Source organism: Sturnira hondurensis, unplaced genomic scaffold (assembly GCF_014824575.4).
Source record: "Sturnira hondurensis isolate 20B ecotype Veracruz unplaced genomic scaffold, ASM1482457v3 Scaffold0005220, whole genome shotgun sequence".
Classification (NCBI taxonomy): Eukaryota; Metazoa; Chordata; class Mammalia; order Chiroptera; family Phyllostomidae; genus Sturnira; species Sturnira hondurensis.
In genome coordinates this window covers 215,715-241,253 of record NW_028077851.1, presented here as the reverse complement: position 1 = coordinate 241,253, position 25,539 = coordinate 215,715, and the positions used below count along the sequence as shown (strand labels likewise).

Genomic DNA, 25,539 nt, shown 5'->3' with positions numbered 1-25,539 from the left:
TTCTATTGACTCCATATTTTTCTGGGAATGGGTCACACTTTTCTGTTTCTTTGCATGCCTCATAATTTCTTTTGGAAACTTGACATTTTAAATATTGTAGCAACTCTAGATCCTGTGTGTTTGGGGTTTGTGTGTGTGTGTATGTGTGTGTGTGTGGTATGTTTGTTTAGTGATTGGCCTGGAGGAATTCTGTGGAGTTGATACTCCACTCACTCTCCCCCTCCCCCACCCTCATGTATGACCACTGATAACTCTGCTCTGTTATGTTTAAGATTGGATTCTAAGCAATCACCCGAGTCAGCATATCTTAGTGGTCAGCCAATGATTGGTCAGAAGTTACAAACACCATGGGCCACTAAAGGCTTCCTTCCACCCTTTGCTGATAAATCTGTGGGTGGCCTGGGGAATGCATTCAAAGTTCAAAGTTTCCAAGTCTATTCCAGATACTGTCTTCTGTGTTTGCAAGGCCTCACATCCAGCCAGGGGCAAGTACTTTGCTTTAGCCCTCTTAGGTGCGCGCAGCCTTATCCCTGAGCACACATTTCTGGGCCACCAGGGATAGAGTAGGCTCTCTCATTGCCAAGATCTCCTGTTAAATTCCTGGCTGGTCTATCTGCCAGTCTATTACTAAATGCAATCACTATTGAGACCTCATGCTAGCTGCAATGTCAGCCACGATGACATATGGGATACTCCACCCCAAATAAAGGTAGGTTCCCTCTGAAGGCCCTGGCAAAACTATGCCCCAGAGCCAGGGGAAGGGGAGTTGCAATGGGAACAGCTCCAGGCATAAACTTGTCTTTACATTTTTTTTGACAATTTTATTCAGTTTTATCATTGCACTTTAGGGAGAGGATTTGCCGAGCTCTTCACTTGGCCATTCTGGAAGTCCTGCTCCTTAAACCATACAAGTTGTACAAGTAATTATGCAAATTCATCCAGCTCTTAGGGGAAGGTGAGACCTTCCTCAGCATGTGAAATCCCCAGGATAACATCACGTTGGCTAAATGTCAACTTCAGCCTGGAAACTAACTGAACCTGCGGGATGAAGACCATTTTTTTTTTAACAGAGTACCTGAATGAGTGGTCCTCTGTATTTGTTTTCTATTACTTATTCCTTAGCCTGGCTTTTTCAATAACATTTATGAATCATATATAGTGCATGAAAAAGAGTTCAGTGGTCAAATGTTTGGTTTACACTGAACAAAATCAAAATGAGTTAACACGAGGACTTCTAAGAGACTTTAATATGCCGCTTCTTGAGATTTTCTAAGAAAAAGAAATTTTATGTAGTGTTTCTCAAGATTATTGTGACCGCCGCTTCTTTCCGCCAAAAAACATTTCACAGGATTAATGATGTGCTCTTGGTCTCTTTGACTTGAACCTTTCAGCCTGGATCAGAAATACTGAGATGTTAAGGGAAGAAGTATCTGCTGACAATTGCGCTAGCTGTATGTATCAACCTTCCAGACGTGGGAGCAGTGGTAGTGGAAATGAATGGAGGGAATTCCTCGGGAGGTCAATTCTGGTAGACAATCGAGCTCTCTAGTACAGCTGCCCGTCCTCACCAGGAGCATTTCCCTGGTGACCTTCCAAGTTTCTGGGTTCTGTTTCTATTAGGGAGGACCTACCATGTGCGAGACATGAAGTTAGACTCTTGGAAAATAAAGATAAAAAGATGGTACCTGCCCTCACAGAGTACAGTTAAAGGCGGGATAGAGAAAACACAGTCAGGTGTCAGAGGCGGCAAGGGTGTAGGTGCCCACAAGGTGCTACTGTATGACCAAGGGCACAGTTAACCTGGCCCAAAGGGTTAAAGAACACTTGACAGAGGCTGTGATGCCCAGGCTAGTTCTTGAAGGTCAAGAAAGCTCAGCCAGTAAGGAAGAGGGGAAGAGCATGTACAAAGGCAGAGAAGCTACAGAAAATGTGGTATATTCAGGGAACTCCAAGTAGCTTGCACAGCCCGAGTATGGGGTATCAAAGAGACCAAATAGGTAGGAAGAGAGCAAAACATAAAGGACCTTGTGTGGCAGGCTAGGGAATTTGGATCTTATTCTCAAGATAAAAGGAGATTTTTTAAAAAGGAGATTTACTCTGGAGCCCCGGCTGGGGTGGCTCAGTGGATTGAGCACTGGCCTACAAACCAAAGGGTCATCAGTTGGATTCCCAGTCAGGGCACTGGATTGCAGGCCAGGTCCCCAGAAGGGGATGTACTACAGACAACCACACATTGATGTCTCTCTACCTCTTTTCCCCACCCTTCCCCTCTAAAAGCGATCTTTAAAAAAACTGATTTTGGAGAGAGAGGAAAGGGGAGAAAGAGATTAGAAGTGGGAGAGACAGAAACATCAATTTGTTGTTCCACTACTTACGCATTCACTGTTGTTTCTCGTATGTGCCCTGACCGGGATGGAACCAGCAACCTTGGCATTATCAGGACGCTCTGACCAGCTGAGCTACCTGGCCAGGGTAACGAACGGGAGATTATTAAAGCTGTTGAATCTCAGAATCGGATTCACATTTTGAAGGGTCCCTCTGGCAGCAATGTAGAAAATGTTGTGGAAGTAGAACTTCAGAAAATTCTCAGAAGCCAGCGAGAATGCAAAGGCCTAAATGAGGGAAGTATGAATGGAGAGGAAAGGGCAAGTCAAAGTTTAAACTGACAGGACCGAATGAACCAAGATGTTTAGGTGTTCCCCTTGAGCAGTCCCAGGCAATGGTAGAGCCACGTCTTAATATAAGGAAGACAGGACAAGGAGCAGGGTTTTGGGAAGGAGATAATGTATTCAGGTTTGCACTTGTACTGTTTGAAATTCTGTTAACACATGTGAAATATGTTCAGATGGCTGGAACTCTCTGCATTGAAAAATACAGATTTGACAGCTTTCAGAATAAAAGTTATAGGTGAAAGCCACAGGTGTGGATGAGACTGGGCAAGGAATAGACAGAAAAGGAATCTGAGACAAAACCCCTGGGGAACTAGTATCTCCCTCTTCCAAATGCCTACAGCACGTCTGTAACTCATATGGAATTTGTCACACGCTGCAAAAAACATGTAGAACTCAGTGCCTATTGTGTACGAAAAGTATCATGCTAGATATAAGGGTACAAAAAGGAATAAAAGAAGGTTTTTTTCATCCAAGAAAACTAGGATCTAGTTGTGGAGAATGAATTATACCCAACTATTATGCAAAATGAAATAAGCACTACAAATGTGCTAAATGCAGAAGAGGCAATTAATTCACTGAGAGAGAACAGGTTGCAGGAGGGGAGGGGAACGTTTGAGTTGGGCTTTAAAAAAGGAGTGAATTTTGCAAGCAGGGTAGGGGGAAGGTGGCAAGTAATTTAAGGCTGGAAATTAACACACAATGATCACAACCGAATGTAGTAGTAGGAAGTGACCGAGGGAGAGAGGATGGAAAGGTGGCTTGAGGACAGGATCCAGGGAATCCTGCTGAGAATTTTCAGTTCCATTCTAAAGGAAGCACGAGCTGGCGCACAGGCCTGTGTGCACCCAGGTGCTTGCCGTGTAGCAGACTGATTCTAGTCCGTTTCCTAGTTTCAGATATGCCTTTAAGAACAATGAAGCACAAGTGCTAAAGGAAATCTACAAGTTACCAAACTAGGGTTTGAGGCTTGTAAATGCTTTCTCTCAATTCTGTATTTCCATTCTGCAAAACTCTGTGTTACAACTTTAATTACTTGGCTTCATTAATAAAATTTCCATTGCATGTAAGTGTAAATAATTTCACTTTAATATTTTCATTTCAATCTGTGGCTGAAAGCATCAGTGGAAATCACATTTCTGTGGCATTTGTTGGCACGTTGAAGGAAAACAGAATGGATACTACTAATCAAGTCATGAGTGACTTTGAAACTGATGGATTATATAAAGATAGTAAATAATAAGAGATAAAGAAGTATATTTTAAAGATGAAAAATATTTTATTTAAACTTTTCTTCATAAACACTTTTAACATTTTTTTCAATTTAAAAACAGAATGGATAGCATAAACATGTTTGAATAGATTATATTCACGGCTTGGGAAAAATTACCTGACAAAAATGTAAAGGCTTTCAAAACAGGTATAAAAGGCAAACCTTAAATTATTCTAAGATTTTTAAACCGGCCCTAGGATTAATTTGACTATCGGCCCAAAATGTACCTAAGTGTCAAAATATTTTTCTAATAAACAAAGTATGCCCAAGAGGTGTAGGGCACATACAAGTTAGGTAGAAAATAACCTCTCCAATCACCTCACTGGAACATTCCTTCTGAAAGCAAACTCTTAATCCTTACTCATATACTGATTAATAAGGTTTTTAATGTAATTGTTCCCAAAGATGTAAAAAAAAAAGAAAATCCAAGAACGTTATGGGGGAACAGATAAAGCTGACGGGACTCTCCGTGTTCCTCGTACTGTGAAGCTGTACTGATGTACTGAAATGGCAGGACTTCCCCCAGTGTTTACCTGCGCCTGTCTATGTCTGCTGACTATCTGGCTGTATAAACTCTTGATAAACTAGTTTTTCAGAACTTTTGCTTTTAAGATACATCTCTTTTTTAGAAGATATTTATTCCCAAACCAACTCTAATCCAATCGAACAAATGTATGATCCCTAAAAATGTTCTGAGTACAAAAAAAAAATCAAAAATGTATAATAGGCAAACAAGAAAAATGGCACTAGCAGTTTCACTGCTATATAGCCCTCAATTATATCTAATTTCACTATGATCTATGTTGTGTTTCACTTCAATCTAAAACTTTAAATTATGTATTCTCAAAAGAGCTAGTCTGTTTTGAGAGATAGCTTATAAACTGAAATAACGATTTATATTATAAACTGAAATGTTATGACCTACAACCACATATACATATATAAAAATAGTCCCACTGAACGTTTGACATGTTTAGATAATGCAGCTCAAATAATTTGTTATAAAATATTTTAAAGCTTAGTTTCTTGTAATTAAGACAAAACTCTCCATTTTAACCACTTCTCCCCATACAAATGTGTGTCCTTTACTATGACTCGAGCAGGCTTCCCAGAATGAGGTGTCCAAAGGTGCTGCTTTAGAAAAGGTAAGTGAAGGGCTCAGTCAATATTTCACAAATTATAGTAACACACAGAGCAGAGTAATGAGGACACAGAGAAAGCCGTCTCAAGAAAAGCTAATAATTCTATTACTTAAGCTTTGCTTTTAAAAAACCAGTAGTATTTCTTCCAATACAAAACCTTCAATGAGACAATCTTGAGTTTTATGAAAAGGTTGTAGTGCAAGAATTTTCTTTAAGCAGATTAAAGTCAAAACTTAGGTCAAAGACATGGAGAGAACAAACATTTCTAATTAAGATGCAACTAATAAAGATCGGCTGATTTTGTAGTCTGGCATTTAAAATGTAAAATGAAAATTAACACAACAGTTGCGCTGAATGGTTTCAAATCTCTTACTGAATTTTTAAGAACTACTATCTTGAACACATACAATGTATATAAACAAAAATGGTTCCAAATGAAGCACACAAAAAATAAACTTGAAAAAAAATCTATGAAAAATTTTCCATAGTTTAGTATAACAAAAATAAATCTCTTTCAGCAATTACACCATAACTTGAAAAGGGAATGTAAGTTATCATGGATTTAAAAGAACCTAAATTAGCGCTACATATAAACAGAAGAATTTTCTCATACATTCATAAAGAACCCAAGCGACAGCAACTATACTTAAAGCTCAAAACTGATCACAGCTCACATCAGGTCAGACATGAATAAAGTGTGAAGCTGAACCCAGAGCTAGTTCAAGTTAACATTTCACAAATTTTTCTAAAAAAAAAAGAATTTTGACCTTGGCCTCTGTCTTTAAAATGGAAGACCAAGAATTTCAATTGTCTGCCGAGATCTTCTTACCTTAACTAGGGCTATGAAGTCATATCTAAGCAATTAAAGAGAACCACCACTGGAGTGTAAAAGCCTGACAAAGGGCACCCTGTCTCGGTCTTTCCCAGCAAAAGACAACGAGGAAAATAATAAAGACGTTATAGTCATTTTCTTGAGAGCAAGACAGCAGACACACAAAAGCTAAACCACCTAACATATTAGAAAAAGAATCAAATGACTCAGTTAAGTCTACTTTTCAAAACTAAAATGATTAGAAATGATTTTTAAATGTAAAAAAAAAGACATTTACCCACATGATCATGGGAAATGATATCGAGTTTCATTATCAAAAACAGAAAAGTAAATGACAGAATCATTTAACACAAATTTAAGTCTCATATACAAAAGAACACTGATTTGCCTTCTAAAACCAATGGCAATGTTTTTCTTTTTCAAAAACTACTTGTGTATCTGATTGTTTCTTAAACCCAAATGCCTCCAGTTTTGGAGTTTTAAAACCAGGGTGTCTTTTTTTAATAGTTGTCTCATTTAATTGCAAAAAAAAAAAAACAACACCAAAATCCAAAAGCCCAAAAGTCTTCACATTTCCATGACTTCACTCTTCTATCTTATGTTCAGTGGTGGCAGCAGCAAAAAAAAAAAGTGAAACTAGAAAACTTATACAATAGCCATACAGAAGGCATCGCAATATTGCACCAATATCCTAAGATCTGGCAAGTTTTGCCAGTGTGGATCTAGTCTGTATCAGCTATAGACTCTACTCAGGAAAAAATGGCCTCAATTTGAATGAGCCATTTCCCGGTTATTCTTGCTATTAACTTTGTCCAATATATGCTTTTCCTTTGAGTTGAAAGGTGCGGCTAATCCTAAAACACTTAGCACAAATGCTTTTAAACAGTTATTCTCCTTCCATTCTCAACTTTGAGGTTACTGCCCTTCATGCTAGTAGCTTTCAGTAAATAAAACCAAAGCTGAGGGCTTCCATCCCCAGCGCCGCTAAGTTTTTTTGTACTAAATAAACAAGTAGATGTGACCAGTCAGATTATAATTCTAGTCCTTACCTCTAAGTCAAAACTGAGCTCAAATTGTCCACAAGTTGCTACTTTCCATTCAGTAACAGATGCAGCAGCCTTATTAAATGTAAAGAATGGAAGTTGCACTTACTTTTAAGGGGCCTTTATTTAGCAGTCTGGCATTACCTAAATTCTCTTTAAAAAGTGCTTGCACGCTGCAGGGCCAGGGCTTGTCATATAGCACTCCAATTCTTACTAAAAACAGGGTAACGTTAAACAAACTGCAAAGAAAAAACATGTTCAAAAAGAAGACATACATCGATAAAGAACACTAACGTTTACTTTTGAAAGGAAAATATAAAATATTAGTTGTCCTAAGTCCATACATGTTTCAGGAATATAAGGAGTTCAAACTATTACTGAATCAGTATGGACTGAAGATAGGCTACTTTGACATCAAATGAGGACTCCAGTTATTTTAACTTTCTAAAAATGTTAATACATGAAAAGACATTACATCTAAAAGTCAACAAGTATGGCAAACCGTGTGTGCAAGTGCACTAGCTTAAAAATATAGAATCCTAACCACGCATAAAAGAGGATGTGCCTTATATATTCATAAGATGTGTGCACATAGGGATACGCTTTCACTAACACAATGCAGGTAAGAGAAGGCAGCTTAGAAATAGTGTTTTGAATATAAAAAGTTAACTTTGTAGAAAATAGTTTATATTTTTGCATTTTCAGCAAAAAGCCATGCAAAAAGGGCAAGAGTTTTCAACTTAAACAATAAAACCAAAAGGTCTAACGGACTGAAATAAATGTTCAGAAAGATTTCAGATTGAGATAGGAACTGAAATTACATCAAGTGACACTTATCAGGTCTTCTCTTAGAAGATGCATGACTCCTACACTGACATCTGAGAGAAATGTTTAAAGCATACAGTCAGCTTCCCGGATAAGTGGATCATTCTGTCAAACTGCTTCAGGAAGTAGTTTCAAGAGCTAGTGCTTAGAACTAACTTATTGCATGAGTTTGAGGCCACTAAAAAGAAAACAAAGTATGCTAGCACAGAATGAAAATTTTTTACACTATTAGACCAATGGCTTTGATAGTAAAACTGGTGAGGTTTTTCTTTATGCTGTTAATTAACTACTCTGTCACAAACAAATTCTTTTGTTTGGCTTTGAAGCAAGAAAGATGTCATTAGTTGCAGCGTCTGACCTCGTCCAGTATATATTCTGGAAAATGCAGGTTGCATACTTGTAAACCATCCAGCTTGCAGGGCATCCGCGGGTACTCATCTTCCTTCCACTTGTTTTCTTCTGGATCAAAAGTGAGAATGGAATCGCTGTAATGACCGTTGTAGCAAAGGCCTCCAAGAACCATTATTTGTTTGTCCAGCACAGTCACTCCATGGCCACTTCTACCAATCGGCATGGATGCCAAGATGGTCCACTGATCAGTCTCTGGGTTGTACACTTCTGTGGAAGGGCAGCCCTGAGATTCAAAAGAGGCCCTTAAGATCACACAGACACCACCGAAGACGTAAAGCTTGCCATTGTAAGAAATCATCTTGTGAAAGCATCTTGCGTAATTCATTTTGCTCTTATTCTCCCAGCAGTTGGTAACAACTTGGGTTCTTCTGGTCCGTTGCTCTATGGTCCCTTCTTTACTGGGGTCAAAAACGCACACTTGTTTGGAGGTGGATGATGAGGTGATTCCACCAGTGATATACAACTTGTTATTGAGCACTGTCCCCTCATGTCCGTATTTGTTAACTGGATAAGGATCCACGAATTCCCATTTATCATTGGTGATATCATATCTCTCTGTTGAATAGAAAGTCTCATCTCTGGTTCTGCCTGCTACAGCGTAAATAAACTTCCCAATAACACCAACTGCAAATTCTGAACGTGGTACAGACATATCTGCCATCCGGAGCCAAGAGTTGTGTCTCGGGTCATATCTGAACACTTTGGAAGAGGCATGGAATTCGCCATCTGGGCCCAATTCTTCACCACCCAACAAGAACACAAAGTTATTGACAATAGCAAGGCAGTCCGGCCGCAGAGGTACTTGGGGGCCCTCTAGTTCCCACCAAACTCTTGGTTTCTTCAAGAGAAGTATTTTACTGTTAACCATGCTATGTCCAATCATTCCTCGGAATACTGTAGTTTGAGGTTTGGCAGAGCGGATGCGGCTTGATTTCATGTCCAACAAAGGCTGCTGGTGAATGTTCTGAAAGTAATTCAACGCTTGGTCAACTTCATAGCGCAGCTGTCGAGAGTATCTATAAAATTCTGATGTCTTGACCTAAGAAAAAAGTAAAAGAATTTAACTAAAATAAAGAACATCAATGGCAAATAAAACATCAAAGCCCACTAAGATGGTTAGTGTTAAAATTTTAGACTGACTTTACTAGAATTGCTTTTCCTGTTAAGCTCACAAAAAGGCTTTTATCACATTTCCTTTTGCAATCTAGATTTATAATAAACTATGCACATTTACAGTAAACAAGTTACTTTCTGAGCACAAGCTAAATTCCTCTAACAAAATGTATTAATCACCTATTATTATGTCAGGCCCTGGTAGTGGCTAGGAGAACAAACAGAGGTTTCACAGTAGAGAAAAACATGCCCATGGTTTTCTTAACCACAAGGAACAGTGTAAGCACAACCATAGCTAAATAATTTGGGGAATTAAGTTAGTGAGTTAGTAAAAATGTAAATATACACAAAATTCTCAAGTTTTTCACATAAAGACTTGGTCTGGTATCATCAACTACTATGGCAATAATTCAGTTGACAAGAAAAGGTCAATTTTTTCACTTTATTCCTAGAGCTAGAACTACCTAATTAAGGTGATTACTGAGACCTTATGAAGCACAGATCTTAAGTACTGTGCTAATGCTACAGGGAGGTAAAAAATAAGCATGAGATATGGTCTGTTTCTTCAGAGAACTTACAAAATATTTGGGGAAATGAAAGCACACACATTTACCAATAAGTAAACGAGGCAGCTGACTTCAGGCATGAAGCAGTGCAGTGCATCTGTGTTGTGTATCTAGTGTTGTAGAACTAGGTACAGAACATTTCAAACTGGTCCAAAACAACCAAGTGGGTACTCTGTGAAAGAGGTAAGAAACTGAAGAACAAGCAAAAAAAAAAAAAAAAAAAAAAAAAACCACCTGCATCATATTTATAAAAAGAAGAAAGTCTTGCCATTTTATTTATTTTCCTAATTCTAAGAGAGCATTTGTTTAGAAAGTTACAGAGCTAGTGAAAGTGAGCCGTAGAAAAAAATGACCCAAGGAAACAAGTTACAGAGGCAAAAGAAGGGATCTTGGAGCTCAGGAAAGAGAAAGACAAAGCTAAGACGCTTGGGGAGAGGAAGGAGAGAAGGAAAAGGTGAGAGGCATGCTCCTGAGAGGGAGAGCACCCAGAACTTGCCATTTTAAACGTATATCCTGCCCTGCCTGGTGTGGCTCAGTGGATTGAGCACAGGCCTGCAAACAACAGGTCGCCAGTTCAATTCCCAGTCAGGGCATGTGCCTGGGTTGCAGGCCAGGTCCCTGGTTGGGGGCAGGCAAGAGGCAACCATCAATGTTTTTCTCCCTCTCTGTCTCTCTCCCTTCCCCTCTCTCTAAAAAATAAAAATCTTAAAAAAAACCTGATTAATAACATTACAAGTAGAAGGAAGCTTTAGAGAAAGCAGCCGTGTTGCTTGGAGATCAAGAAAGGAAGGAAGTAAAATGATGCACATATTGGATAGGCAGATTTCAAGTTTTTCAAAGGAAAATTAGGATCAATTCCAAAATCAGAAACTATGTGAAGGCTCTCAAAAGCACTGCTGACTGCATAATTGTAAAACATACTGATGAGGGGAAGAGAAGGGAAAGTGTCTAAAAAATCTGATGTGCTGCACAGAGAGCTTTCTGGAATTTAGATGTTAAAAAAAACACTTAAAACAGATGGTGAAAAAAAAAAGCAGGCACATAAAACAAGTATTAGTGGAATGGAGTTCTAAGAATATTGTGAACAAGGCTAAAACCTCTGAATGAACTGTGACTTTACAAAGTACCGGATACTGAATAGACAGCATTTTAGAGGTTAAAGTAAAAAGAGGTAGAGGAAAAAGTGAAGTCTCCCCTGGATGGGGTGGTTAATGTAATATTAACAAAGACAAACAGCCTTACTCCTATTTTATTTCCATTCTCAGCTGAGAATGTTTTATTCTTCCCAATCTGAAGATCAAATACAGTGACTAAGAAGAAACTTAAATCCAAGATGGCTGAGAAAAAAAAAAAAGAAAGAACAGCTAGATATCCTGAGTTCAAGTCATTTGATCTCACAAATCACATCCCGGAATCCTGAGAGGCTCCACAGATAAGGCTGCTTAATTGCTGTCCGTAATCTGTGCAGAATCATAAAGAATGGGCGAGGACTAGAAACCAGACAGATTCCTCAACTACAGACTGGTTAGCTTAAGGCTGATCCTGGATTGTTTAAAAAATTAGTTAGCACTTGCAAATAAGAAATTGCTACACACTAGCAGATAGCACACACTCACCAGGCAATTCCAAGCCTGACCATTTCCGATTAAATTTCTCACTATGTAACAGCACACACAGAGAATGAGAGAACCTATGACTTCAGCAAAGTAATCAACAAAATCTAATCATAAAGAAATGGGAAACACTGAAGACCCATGAATCATGTAAAGTACAGAAATAATTATGTGAATGCATTTGAGGGGTAGAATGAAGTGGTGACAAAAAGTCCACAGCTTTTATCAGATACTCCAGGGATCCACAAACTACAAACATAAACTTTTAACTGACTCTGTCCTCAACATGAACTAATAGTGTGTGATATGATAGCTTTAAGAGTTAATAAAGTCATGATGGAATTAAAAGAGTAGACAACCCCACACTCTCTATTAGGGTAAAACCACAACTAAGACAGTGTTCAGCTCCATCACTACACTTCAGACATGGGCAAAACAGACCATGTCTCAAGAAGATGGCAACTGTTTTAGAAACAATTAAGTAGAAGTTGGAAGAAAGATTTTAGGACAATACAAAAAAAAAGCTTTGTAATTAGAACTGTCAAGAAGATAATGGATGTTCACCGCACTATTATCTGTAAGAGCACGAAAACTGGGAACAACTCAAATATCAGTAAGGCATCGGTTGCATGAACTGATATAGACCACATGCAGTAGCCATTAAAAAGAATGGTTAACCCAAGAGGGAGGCATAGGAAGACATACTGTGCCTCCCTGCAAAACCAAAAGAGGGACAACGATTTAAAAACAAAAACCAACCAGACCTGACAGAAAACAGAACTGTATGAAAGTTCGACAACCAAGGAATTAAAGACACATCATCCAGACTGGTAGGAGGGGCAGAGACAGGCAGCCAGTCAGAGAGGACTCACAGCAAGGTGTTAGCTGGTGGACCCAGGAGGCAGCAGCTGGTGGAGCAGGTGGTTCCACATTTTTGTGCAGATAAACCAGGAGGAACAACTGGGGAGTGAGACAGACCATACAGACCAGGGCTCCAGCGCAGAGAAATGAAGCCTCAAACCACTGACTGAAAACACTGGCAGGGGTTGACGCAGTAGTGGGAGAAACTCCTAGCCTCACAGGCGAGTTCGTTGGAGAGACTCACGGGGTCTTAGAATGTACACAAGCCCACCCACCCAGGAACCAGCACCAGAAGGGCCCACTTTGCTTGTGGGTAGAAGGGGAAGTGACTGAAATCTGGCAGAGAACAGAGCAAGCGGCATTGTCCCCTCTCAGACCCCACCCCCACATACAGTGTCACAGCACAGCAATGTGGGTTGCCCTGCCGTGATGAACACCTAAGGCTCTGCCCCTCAGTATGCAGCAGGTGCTCAAGACCAAAAAATGGTCAAAATGAAAGAACAGATCAAAGCTCCAGAAGAAATACAACTAAATGACAAAGAGATAGCCAACATATCAGATATACAGTTCAAAACATTGGTAATCAGGATGCTCACAGAATTGGTTACGTTTGGTCACAAATTAGATGAAAAAATGAAGGCTCTGTTAAGTGAAATAAAGGAAAATGTACGGGGAACCATTAGTGATGGGAAGGAAACTGGGACTCAAAACAATGCTGTGAACCAGAAGAAAGAAACATCCAACCACAAAAAAGTGAAGAAATAAGAATTCAAAAAATGAGGAGAGGCTTAGGAACCTCCAGGACATCTTTAAATGTTCCAACATCCAAATTATAGGGGTGCCAGAAGGAGAAGAGGAAGAGAAACAAGGGGGAAAGTTATTTAAACAAATAATGAAGGAGAACTTCCCCAATCTGGCAAAGGAAATAAACTTCCAGGAAATCCAGGAAGCTCACAGAGTGCCAAAGAAGTTGGACCCAAGAAGGAACACACCAAGGCACATCATAATTAGCCAAGATTAAAATGAAGGAGAGAATTCTAGAAGCAGCAAGAGGTAAGGGGACAGTCACCTACAAAGGAGTGCCCATCAGACTGTCAGCGGATTTTTCAAAAGAGACCTTACAGGCAAGAAGGGGCTGAAAAGAAGTATTCCAAGTCATGAAAGGCAAGGACCTCCATCCAAGATTGCTCTATCCTGCAAAGCTTTCATTTAGAATGGAAGGGCAGATAAAGTGCTTCTTCAGATAAGGTCAAGTTAAAGGAGTCATCACCACCAAGCTCTTATTATATGAAATGTTAAATGGACTTATCTAAGAAAAAGAATAAAAATATGAACAGTAAAATGACAGCAAACTCAGTTATTAACAGCCACACCTAAAACAAAAACAAAAGCAACCTAAGCAAACAACTAGAACAGGAACAGAACCACAGAAATGAAGATCACATGGAGGGTTTTCAACAGGGGAGTGGGGAGGGGGAAAGAGAGGAAAAAAGATACTGAGATTAAGTAGCATAGATGGTAGGTAAAAAACAGGGGGAGGGTGAGAATAGCATGGGAAATGTAGAAGCCAAAGAACTTACATGTATGACCCATAGACATGAACTAAAGGGGAGGGAATGTGGGTGGGAGGGGGTGTGCAGTGCAGAGGGGAGTGAAGGGGAAAAATGGGACAACTGTAATAGCATAATCAATAAAATATAAAAAATGGTTAATCTATATGCACTAACACAGACATTCAAAATTTGAAATGACAAAAACAGAAAAGTATATAGAATATTCTCAAAAAATAAAAACAAACTGTTTACAGTCACTAGTATATGCAGGGAAAAAGCATGTATACCTGTTCAACATGTATCAATGAGCTTCTGTCTGTATTTAGCTTTTTTACAGGGACTACAGTAAAAAAAAAAAAAAAGTATGGGTACCTATTTTCCCAAGTCAGGAACTGTCTACCTCTGGAGTCAGTGAACACCCTGCCACTGGAGGTAGTCCAAGTGTGACCACCTATCAGGAGCACTGGGGAGGGATTCCAGTGTCACACAAGGTCTAGGAGGATGGCCTGTAACAACCTTCCCTCTTCCAACCCCAGGCTCTTGCAGATCACATCAAACTGGGCCAGTTTAACTGCTTCTTAAAGTCACTTGCTTGTCTTTCATTTTACACCCAATCTTCTGGCCCCTTTGTCCTCTTCTCCATTCATGCGACTTACTCCTTGGGAACTTGGGTTCCAAAGGGTTTCCAAGATTCACTTCAACTCCATCTTAAAGTTCAAATCAAAGCTACATATCTGTATCCAGTCTGTTCTACCTCTAAGCTCCTGACAGTGGAAGTTGTGCAATTTGAGATAACCAGTTATAACATGAAATATCTTCTAACCAAAAAAATTCAGCTCCTACTTCTCCCTGCCAAGGCCAGAAGTTCGACATCTACCTTGCCCTTTTACCACAACTAGGTATTATGGCAAATGTCCTCTAAAACCATGTAATATCAAAAAGCGTAACTTCTTTCATTATAGAAACATAGAACTAATACTTCTCTGATAATTTTGCACAAAGTAATTACAAATATACTCTGCTTCAAAACAAAAGGCAGAGGGCTGAAAACCTGTGTGTGAATAAAATAATTTAAAATGCATTAATAAACAGAGTTATCCAAACAGAAATGTGTGGCTCACCTTTTCATAGAGGAAGCATTTCTGCCACCATTCACTCATGTAACAGTTAAACTATCTGTGTATCAGGTGCTCTCAAAAGATGTGGAAAGAATAACATTTATTTCGTGTTCTGAACTACCTTTCTTATCCTTTCATGCCATTAAAAAAGCTGTCTTGTTTAAAACTTAGAAAGCCTATATTCATCACTCTTCTTGCTTTGATACCTTAAAATTGTATTTTATCTTACCCTGAAAACAAAATAAAAGCACATATTACCTCTTAAAAACAGTGATCTGAAAATTTTAAATTGGCCATTTCCTCCTTTAATCTTTTAGTCTAGTGTAATTGTGTACATGTACCTATGCATGTAGTTAAAGACAAAATGTGAGAAACTATTAATCTTGAATGTAGGTCCTATAAATACACACTAAGTCAAAGAAATAATAGCTAGCCATTACCATTGAGCAAAAATTCCATGTTTCTCCCTTCACTGGCAAAATGTTACATAACCCAGCCCTGGCCAGGTGGTTCAGCTGGTTGACTGTCATCCTGTACATCAAAAGGTGGCAGATTCGATCCCTGGTCAGGGCACATACCTAAGGTTACGGGTTTGATCCCTGGTTGGGAACTTATGAGAGGCAACCAACCAATGTTTTTCACTCACATCAGTGTCTTTCTTCCTCCCTTCTTCCTCTCTAAATCAATAAACATAACCTCAGGTGAGAATTATTTTTAAAGTTATATAATCCATTTATTAAAATTTTAACCTTTAACCTTGGCTGGTGTAGCTCAGTGGATTGAGCACGGGCTTGCGAACCACACAATCGTGGTTCGATTCCCAGTTGGGGCACATGCCTGGGTTGCAGGCAAGTTCCCAGCAGGGGACTCACAAGAGGCAACCATACACTGATATTTCTCTCTTTCTCTCCTTCCCTTCCTCTCTAAAATAAATAAATAAACTATTTTAAAAAAATTTTTAACCTTTAAAGGTAATTTCTTCATGCACTCTTAATTTTGAGAGAATTTAAATAGAACTGGCAATATAAGTAAAACAGGCATTTCTACACAGCTTACTACCTGTTCCAACTAGAACAGGAACAGAATCACAGAAATGATGAGGGTTGTCACTGGGAAGGGAGGTGGAGAATGGGGGAAAAGGTACAGGGAATAAGAAACATAAATGGTAGCGACAAAATAGACAGGGAGGTTAAGAATACAGGAAATAGAGAAGCCAAAGAACTTACAGGTACAACCCACGGACATGAACTAAGGGGAGAAATACTGGTGGGGGCGGTGCAGGGCAGAGGGGAATAAAGGGGAAAAAGGGGGACAATTATAATAGCATAATCAATAAAGTATACTTAAAAAAAGAAAGATAAAAAAATAAATGTGCTTGAAAATTCTAATTTCCTTCCAATTTCGGAGCAACAGTAATATAGCACCACTGAAAATTAAAAGTGCACAATCCTAAAAGGTAGAAAATAATGTAATTTTTAAAGACACTTAAGACCACCTTATTATCTGATTACACTAATATTTATATAGTACAACTAAGTTTTAGAATTTATAACTTAGGAGGAATTTTTTCCTCCCAAGTTATACCCAACTAACTTCTAAATGACCGAGGTTTACCTATGACATATGTAACATTGGGTAAATTTTAAACTTGAGAATTAAAATGTTAAAAGCCTACAATCTTAATATTTTGCCTTCTTTCCTGCTCCTAACCTTTTCTCCAGCCATTTTTCTGACTTATCTGATCCATTCCGATTAAAAAAAAAGTTATTTATTTTTATAGAGGGAGGAGGAAGAGAGAGAAACACCAGTGTGTGAGAGAAACACTGATTGGTTGCCTCTTGCATGTCCCCCACTGGAGGTCTGGTCCACAACTCAGGCATGTGCCCTGATGGGAAATCAAAATGGCAACTTTCCGGTCCCCAGGCCAGTGCTTAGTCCACTAAGCCATGCCAGGCAGGGCTTGATTTCTACTTGTCATTTGGTTTCTATTTTTTGTCCAATTTACTTAAAAGGTTTTCTCATTTTAAAAGTCAATATGCCTATTCCCATTCCATGTCTTCCTTTCCTTTTACTCCATAGTTAATTTCCAATTCTGTGCTTTTGTTTTCATCTCCCTTTTAGTTAGAGGACAAATAATCAGGTATGATTATTATTTTTTTTAAGATTTTATTTATTTATTTTTAGAGGGGAAGGAGAGAGGGAGAGAAACATCAATGTATGGTTGCCTTTTGTTCATCCCCTGCTGGTAGTTAGCCTGCAAGGAACCGGTTTGCAACCCCAGGCATGTGCCCTGACTGGGAATTGAACCACGATCGTCTGGTTCACAGGCCCGCGCTCAATCCACTGAGCTACGCCAGCCAGGGCAGGTATGATTAATTTTTAAACTCCCATTTTCAATAGGTTCTGCTTGCTTAATACACTGAGACCATCTCTTTCCCAGAGAATCTGGCAGCAGTCAACACACTAGATTGCCAGCACTCTTCAGGAACCTGTGAACCTGGAGTAATGCAAGTCAAAGGTAGAATAAGAGCACTCCACATTTATACAAGAAAGGCAGGAGACCTGAAAAGGAAAAAAACCACCTTGGGTGATTATTTTAAAGAACTGCACACAGTTAATAACAATCATCCAAGTCCATGGGGCTGGGTCCGGGTCTGCAAAAAGACTGATGCAGAAAATGACATTAACTGAGAAAGTATGGTTAACCCACTGACCCGCTTCCAACAGAAAACCGCTAATCTCTGGGCCTTCACTCCTAGGGACAAGTGAGCTGTCTGTTAAGCAATTTCAAGTTTATAGATGTATAAGTACTATTAAATACATGAGAAATTTCATTCTTTTAAAGTTCAAGTATTCTTTAGTCAAAATTGAAAAATGTACCATACTGCATCATTGCAAAAATTCACTGGTACAAAACACTTTGTAGCTGGTGAGAAGGCAATAAAAAGTTGATTTTTAAACTCATTACTATATATTGTTCTTCCATTACTTTGCAAATTCAGGATTTCAAACTGCAATTTCTTTTTCTAAATTGCCCACAGTACTGGAGGTTCCTTAAGCTAAGGCAACTGTTCCAGAGGACGACAGGGGAACAGGTAGCAGATGTCAAGGGATCTTCATGTCTCGTTCTCTGCCCAGGTATGTCAGGGCATTGGCCTGGCTATGTCTGTGATCAAAAGGCAGCTCTTCAGCAGTCCGGATGGCTCTCGACACCAGCATCCCTATCCTGTGAATGCCCCCTTAACGACGTTTGCATAGCAGTTTGGACTGACTGATCTGCAAAACAAATTTTGTTACCCTAGTGGCTTATGTCCACCACAAAATCAATAGAGAAGGCTGCACATGTATTTATCAAACATTTTCCCTCTTCTGGTCAGCTTCGTCTTGAGAAATTCCCTCTCCAGAGTACTCTGAGGTGAATTCATGTTTCTGTGCAGAATCTTTGATGAAAATGCCACAGAATGCCATATCAGATGGTGCCAGCAATAAATGCTTCTTGGAGCCCCGCTGGATGCTGCAGTTCTCGCAGGATGTTCTTGCTGTCCCAGTGGTCAGCAGCTCCACACATCAGAGACTCAGGTCGGGGTCACACTCTGGGATGGCCAGGTAGCATGGGCACTGCCCGGGGCTGCACTGCACTTTCCAGCAGCAGCCAGGAAAGCGGTTCTGACATTCTGAACTACACTGACAAAACTTCACAAAAATTCTTCGCTAGCATGCTAAGGCATGAACTGTCACAAGGCTGCCGTGGATGGTCACAGGGTTGGTACTCATAAATGTGGTTAGAAGAGCAATCGTTCTTCAGCTGTGTCTTTCTGCAGTGTGTAGCCCACAACCTCTGTTTTCTCTTCTTGGAGTGTTGACATCCTCGGTGGGAGCTGTAGCTATGATACTGGACTCTCTTGACTCGAAACTCATATACCTACCTACATGTTTTGGTACCGATTAACCTGGCAATGGTGCAGATGTAGTAGGTGCCGATGAGGACGAGGAACACGAAGGCCTCAGCCCCTCCACTACACGTTCTGGTGGTGACAGGTGGGGGAACATGCTCGCTGTTTGACTTTATCTTTATTGGCATTTGACACTGAGATTTTGCTTCGGAGGAGCTGGAAGTTTCGTCTTGTCTTTTTTCTCTTCATTGTTCTCACCACCTGTTTTGGCCCGGCTTCCCTGGACCTGTCCTGTCCATGTCCTTTGACTCCAGCACATTGATGGTGGGGGGTGCTGGGCTTGCTGCTGCTGTTTGGAAGCCACCCTGCTCCATGGCCTCCCGGGAGCTTGGGGGGTTGACATTTTGATGAGATAGGCAGTGAGGGTGGCAGTGAACTCCTCTGCTCCCTCCGAATGCTGTTAGCACTGGTCCACCAGGTTTGTTGTCCACAATCATTTCTGTATTCTGCTTGTAAGTGTTGCCCGTTGCATGAAAAGGGTTTAGGAAGCAAAGAACACTCGAAACATCACCTACAGAAGAGCATGGGAGATGAATGCAGGCTCTGATCCCTCCAAACACATTGAACAGATTTAGCATTTGGTCCATGTATGTTCAGGGTATATTCGGGAGGAAGTGCCCCTGGGAGCTGCTGCTTGGTGAGTTCTTTACATTTTTCCTTTAGTTCTTCTGCTGTGCTATTGTATGGAAACATTGAGGAAATGGCTTCAAATATTTTGTCAGCAGGAAACTTCCAAGCTGGGCGGCTTTCTTTATCATCTCGGTCCTCCACCAGATCTGTTCTCTCTTCAGGCTCAACTCTGTCGTCGTCGTCATCATCATTCTTGTACTGACCAAAAGCATCCACCAAGTCCACAAAGATTTCAGCCCTTATAAACCCACACTCTCTACCCCGCTCTCTCTACACCCCAGCCCCTCCCGCACCACACCCATGCACTGCCGCAGCCGCCGGGGCTCCGGTGTCAGACACTCCCAGACTGAGCACCCTGTGAGGAATTTTAAACTTTTCAAAAACAACTCAAGCTTATTAGAAATTCTAATCAAATTTCACATTTGAACTCCAAGTTATGTCTTTAAAAATATTTTACTGTCAAACACAGCACTGTGTATGTTTCTGTTCTCAAACTGTGAAGGTTTGAGGGAAAGTTATGGTTTGCCTTTAAATTTGTCAGGCTGTAACAGAAGTCATTAGAAATAAACTTTTTGGAATTTTTGGCTAAGCTGTGGTAACACCACAGTTAATGGTTTGGTCACTAGACAGACATTTTGGATCAGTCAAGTGACAGATTAGTCAAAACATATTACAATGCGTAACTGGAGGAATTCTAGAGGGCATACAGCACCTACACTTTACATAGATGTATCTATCCCTTGCCCAGTGAATTTCATTATCTAGTGGACTGTGTTCCAATGAACCAGAATATCGAATCACCCAAGCATGAATTATATTAAGAACAATAAATTTCCTTATGGGTCACAGTCCAGTTAATGGTATATAAATCAACACTAATAATAGAGAAAATATTTGGAAGATTATCAGTGTTTTGTAAAGACCAGTTCTGAGAGCTAATATGTTCCTAGTAAGGTATTCAAGATATTCTTGAATGCTTAATTTGTAATCCTTGAATTCTGTTTCAATATGAGTCTAAGACACATGATTCCCATTTTAAAATGTAGCGCTGAAGTCCACAAATTTTGCTCCTTTAGTAAAAGATATTTTCCTAGGTGTTAGAAAGCTTTTCTGAAGCATTAATTTTAATTCTGATCCTAGGATTAATTTTCACTGGTAATAGAGTAACATCTTTTTTTTTAGCAGACTATCAAAATTAGCTCAGTCTTAAATATTCATAAAACAATAAACTTTTATAAAATGCATACAATTTGTTAAGTCCCAATATAGTCCCAGTGAAAGAGAATTAACATTCTTTTCTCAATAAAACATTAGCTTTGCTCTTTAAAAGTTACATAAATCTGCCCTGCCTGGTGTGGCTCAGTGGACTGGGTCCCAACCTGCAAGCCAAAAGATCACCAGTTTGATTCCTGGTCAGGGCACATTCATGGGTTGTGGGACAGGTTCCCAGTGGGGGGCACGCGAGAGGCAAACACACATTAATGTTTCTCTCCCTCTCTTTCTCCTTCCCTTCCCCTCTCTCTAAAAAATAAATTAAAAACAATCTTCTTTTAAAAAGTTACATAAATCCAATTGTGGGGGGATATGGTGAATTACATTTAACAAATTAGGGAAGGAAATCACATGGGGGTTCTGAATACCATGAGCTAGATATTATAAAGCAAATTATTTGTAAGTAAGCAGAATACAAGTCGACGAAAAATCAACTGTAAAATCCTAAACACAAGCTAAATAAATGTGTTGTTTTTACCTTTTCAGGATTTAGAATAGATTCTTTCCTTTTAAAAATCTGAAAGACATTATGATTATGATTAATACAATTTCTAAGAAGATCAGTGGTACCTTGACTCTTACCTTATGCATATTTATGATACTGAAAATGCCCTGGGTTCAAAACTATTAAAATGTCACTGTACTAAAAATCAATATATGGCTATTTTAATGAATAAGTTAAGTTTTGCTAAAAAGATGTTCTCTGTACAAAAAAGTATATTATGCATTTTGCCAAATAAACATTTACTTCACAAAAATTTTTTCATAAAACTGTCTTTTTAAAAACCAAGACCAAAGAGGGCCAAACTTAAACTGTATCTCCAGACCAATGAAATTCAGAATGACAAATGTTGAGGCTTACCTCTGTTAACAGAGGCAAAGACCATTGGAACTAGCAAAAATATACGCCACAGACGTTTGCCTAAAAACTAAAATTGAAGTCTGGTTTTATTTTTGTAAGATTTTATTTCTTTTTAGAGAGAGGGGAAGGGAAGGAGAAAGAGAGGGAGAAAAACATCAATCTGTGGTTGCTTCTCACATACCCCACACCAGGGACCCAGCCTGCAACCCAGGCATAAGCCATGACTGGGAATTGAACCAGCAACCCTTTGCTTCACAGGCCATCACTCAATCCAGAGCCACACCAGCCAGGCTGAACTCTGGGAATCCACTATAGATAAAATTAATCACAATAACTCTTGACTTCTAAGCAAGATGGAGGCACAGATAAACACACCTAGCCTCCTCACACAACTATAACAAAAATTACAGCTAGACTACAAAACAATTATCATCCCAAAAAAATAAAATTGTCAGAAAATCAAGCTGCATAGAAGTCCTACGACCAAGGATTTTAAAAAGCCACATTCAGCCCTGGCCACTGTGGCTCAGTGGACTGAGTGCTGGCCTGCAAACCAAAGGGTCACAGTTTTAAGTCCTAGTCAGGGCGCATGCCTGAGTTGTGGGCCAGGTCCCCAGTTGGGGGTGTGCAGGGAAGCAACCAATAAATGTTTTGCTCCCTCTCTTTCCCGTCTCTCTAAAACTGAAAAATAAATCGAGTCCTCAAAAAATAAAGAAGCCACATTCATCCAGACAGGTAGGAGGGACAGAGATGCGGAGATGTGTGGAGAGGCATGGAGACACAGAATGGGTGGTGCCACATCCATGTGTGGTCAATAAATATTGGGAGGTATACCTCAGGAGTGAGGGATACCAGCTCCAGACCAGACTACCCCGTTCAGGGTTCCAGCACCAGGAAGGTAAGTCTAATAATTTCTGGCTATAAAAATCAGTGGGGGTTGGGACAGCTGAAGAAACTGCAGATTCTCAGAAAATACCTCTTAAAGAACCCCAAACTGACTTAGAACTTATGCTGAACAACTCTGGGATTCAACACCAGGGAAACAGCTGGAAGGGCACAAGTGGCATACAGGGGGAAATTGAAGTGACTGGCAACAGGGCAAGTGCCGGGAGAGAGCTTCCTCCTGGGGAAACCTCCAGAGGCCAGGCAGCAGCATCGTCCCCTCTCTGAGCCCTCCACCCTGCTGAGCCACAAAGCAGTGACACAGGTTGCCCCACCCTGGCGATTACCTAAGGCTCTGCCCTCTACAACTTACAGGTAACACTTTTCTACAACAGGCCATACAACTAAGACAGGGAGTCAAAGCAGCTCTACCTAATACACAGAAACAAACACAGGGAGGCTGCCAAAATGAGGAGATGAAGAAATACGGCTCAAATGAAAGAACAGAACAAAACTCCAGAAAAATAACTAAACAAAACGGAAATAACCAACCTATCAGAGGCAGAGTTCAAAACACTGGTGATCAAGATGCTCAAAGAACTCATCGGGTACTTCAACAGCATAAAAAAGACGCAGGCAGAAATGAAGGTTACATTAAGTGAAATAAAAATCTACAGGAACCAACAGTGGAGGGAATGAAGCTGAGAATCAAATCAATGACTTGGAACATGAGGAAGAAAAAACATTCAATCAGAACAGCAAGATAAAAGAATTAGAAAAAAAAAGTTTTGGCTGGTGTAGCTCACTAGACTGACCACCAACCTGCAAATCGAAAGGTCGCTGGTTCGATTCCCAGTCAAGGCACATGCCTGCATTGCGGGCAGGCCAGATCCCCAATTGGGGGCATGTGGGAGGCAGCCAATTAATGTAGCTCTTAAACACTGATGTTTGTCTCCCTTACTTTCCTCTTCCCTTCCCCTCTCTACGAATAAATAAAATCTCAAAACAAAACGAAAAACAACAACAATAACAAAAAAAAAAACCACAACAAACCAACCCAAGAGGATAAGGAGCCTCAGGGACATCTTCAAACATACCAACATCTGAACCATCGGGGTGCAAGAAAGAGAAGACAAAGAGCAAGAAATGGAAAACTCATTTCAAAAAGTAATGGAAAAAAAACCTTCCCTAATTTGGTGAAAGAAACAGACATAAAAGTCCAGGGAGCACAGAGTACCAAACAAGATTTGACACAGAGGCCCACAGCAAGACACACCGTAATTAAAATGCCAGAGTTAAAGATAAAGAATCTCAAAAGAAGCAAGGGAAAACTAGAGAGTTACCTACAGAAGACTTTCCGTAAGATTCCAGCTGAGTTCTTAAAGGAAACTTTGCAGGCTTGTAGGGACTGGCAAGAAGTATTCAAGTGATAAAAAGCAAGGACCTACAACCCAGATGACTCTATCCATTCTAAAGCTATCACTTAGAATGGAAGGGCAGATGAAGTGTTTCCCAGACAAGGTAAAACTAATGGAGTTGATCATCACCAAGCCATTATTACATGAAATGTTAAAGGGACTTAATTAAGAAAAAGAAGATGATCAAAGCTACGAACATTAAAAATATAACAAATTCACAACTATCGACAACTGAATCTAAAAAAAGCCTAACTGAGCAAGTAGAACAGGAACAGGAGCATAGATATGGGATCATTTGGAGGGTTATCAGTTGGGAGGGGGAAGGGGGAAAAGGTGAAGGGATTAAGGAGTATAAAATGGCAGGTACAAAATAGGAGAATGTTAAGAACAGTATAAAAAATGGAGAAGCTGAAGAACTTATATGCATGACCCATGGACATGAACTAAGAGGGGACTGCTGGAGGAAATGAGGGTATCGGGCAGAGGGGAACAAAGGGGGAAAAACTGGGACAACTGTAATAGCATGATCAATTAAATATAGTTTAAAAAAACCTCTTACAATACAAACCTTTAAAAAAATTAAACCTAAAAGAAAGACACATACCAGTATTACATTTTCCTAAGTTTCACCAACCAGCATAAAACCACAAATCAAAACTCCCTACACTGTTTTCCCCTTGTAGATTCTCATATTAAAAAAGGACCAGCCCATATGTAACGTGATTTTATTTCTGTGGCCTTTCTGGCACTGAGCATATATAATGGATATTAAAACAGCCTTCCTTAAAACCTGCAGTGTGCTGAGTATACAAAAAATAGATGGACCCTATTTTTAAGCTAAAAATACAGGATTTGGGCAAAAGTAGGTTTACAGTTGTTTGTATGGAAATACAATAATTTAATAATACAAGAATGAACTCTGTATTGCGTACACAACTGTAAACCTACTTTTGCCACATCCTGTATTATGATGTAAAATAGTCCAAATTCTTTTTTTAAATATTTTATTTATTTATCTTTAGAGGGGGAGGGAAAGAGGGAAATATCAATGCATGGTTGCCTCTCACGAGTCCCCTGCCGGGAACTGGCCTGCAACCCAGGCATGTGCCCTGACTGGGAATCGAACTGCGATCGTGTGGTTCGCAGGCCCGTGCTCAATCCACTGAGCTACACCAGCCAGGGCCAAATTCTTACTTCCTAACCAAATTTTACATTTTAGTTTTGCTTCTAAAGTTTTATTACTAGAGATAAAGTCTCAAATCTAGCTAACTTAATGTTTCTCAACATTTAGAAAGCCACAGATTCTTTTGATAAACATTAACTCTCACACACTAAGAATCACTGCCTACCTTCCACTTATCTCACCAGCGTTACTAAAATAAAATGGAAAGATTTTTCTGTGGCCAGGGCCTTATTAAGTTCTCTAAAGAAATTAACTCAAGAAGGAAACCTCAACAACACTTTCCTTCAAATGAGATTCTCAATACCTGGCCAATGGGCAAT

The 25,539-nt window shown here is 39.7% G+C and overlaps 1 protein-coding gene and 1 pseudogene across 5 annotated transcripts in view; both read right to left on the bottom strand.

Moving 5' to 3' along the window:
* Positions 1 to 4,546: 4,546 nt before the first annotated feature.
* The window catches only part of KLHL15 (kelch like family member 15), a 36,621-nt gene continuing 15,628 nt past the window's right edge, over positions 4,547 to 25,539 (bottom strand). For all 5 annotated transcript variants that reach the window (XM_037046216.1, XM_037046215.1, XM_037046213.1 and 2 more), the window contains one exon: positions 4,547 to 9,234. In XM_037046216.1, coding sequence (XP_036902111.1) covers positions 8,125 to 9,234 — 1,110 coding nt within the window. In that variant the 3' untranslated portion in view covers positions 4,547 to 8,124. The remainder of the gene's footprint in view (positions 9,235 to 25,539) is intronic.
* On the bottom strand, positions 17,998 to 23,730 carry LOC118987254 (histone-lysine N-methyltransferase EZH2-like; annotated as a pseudogene).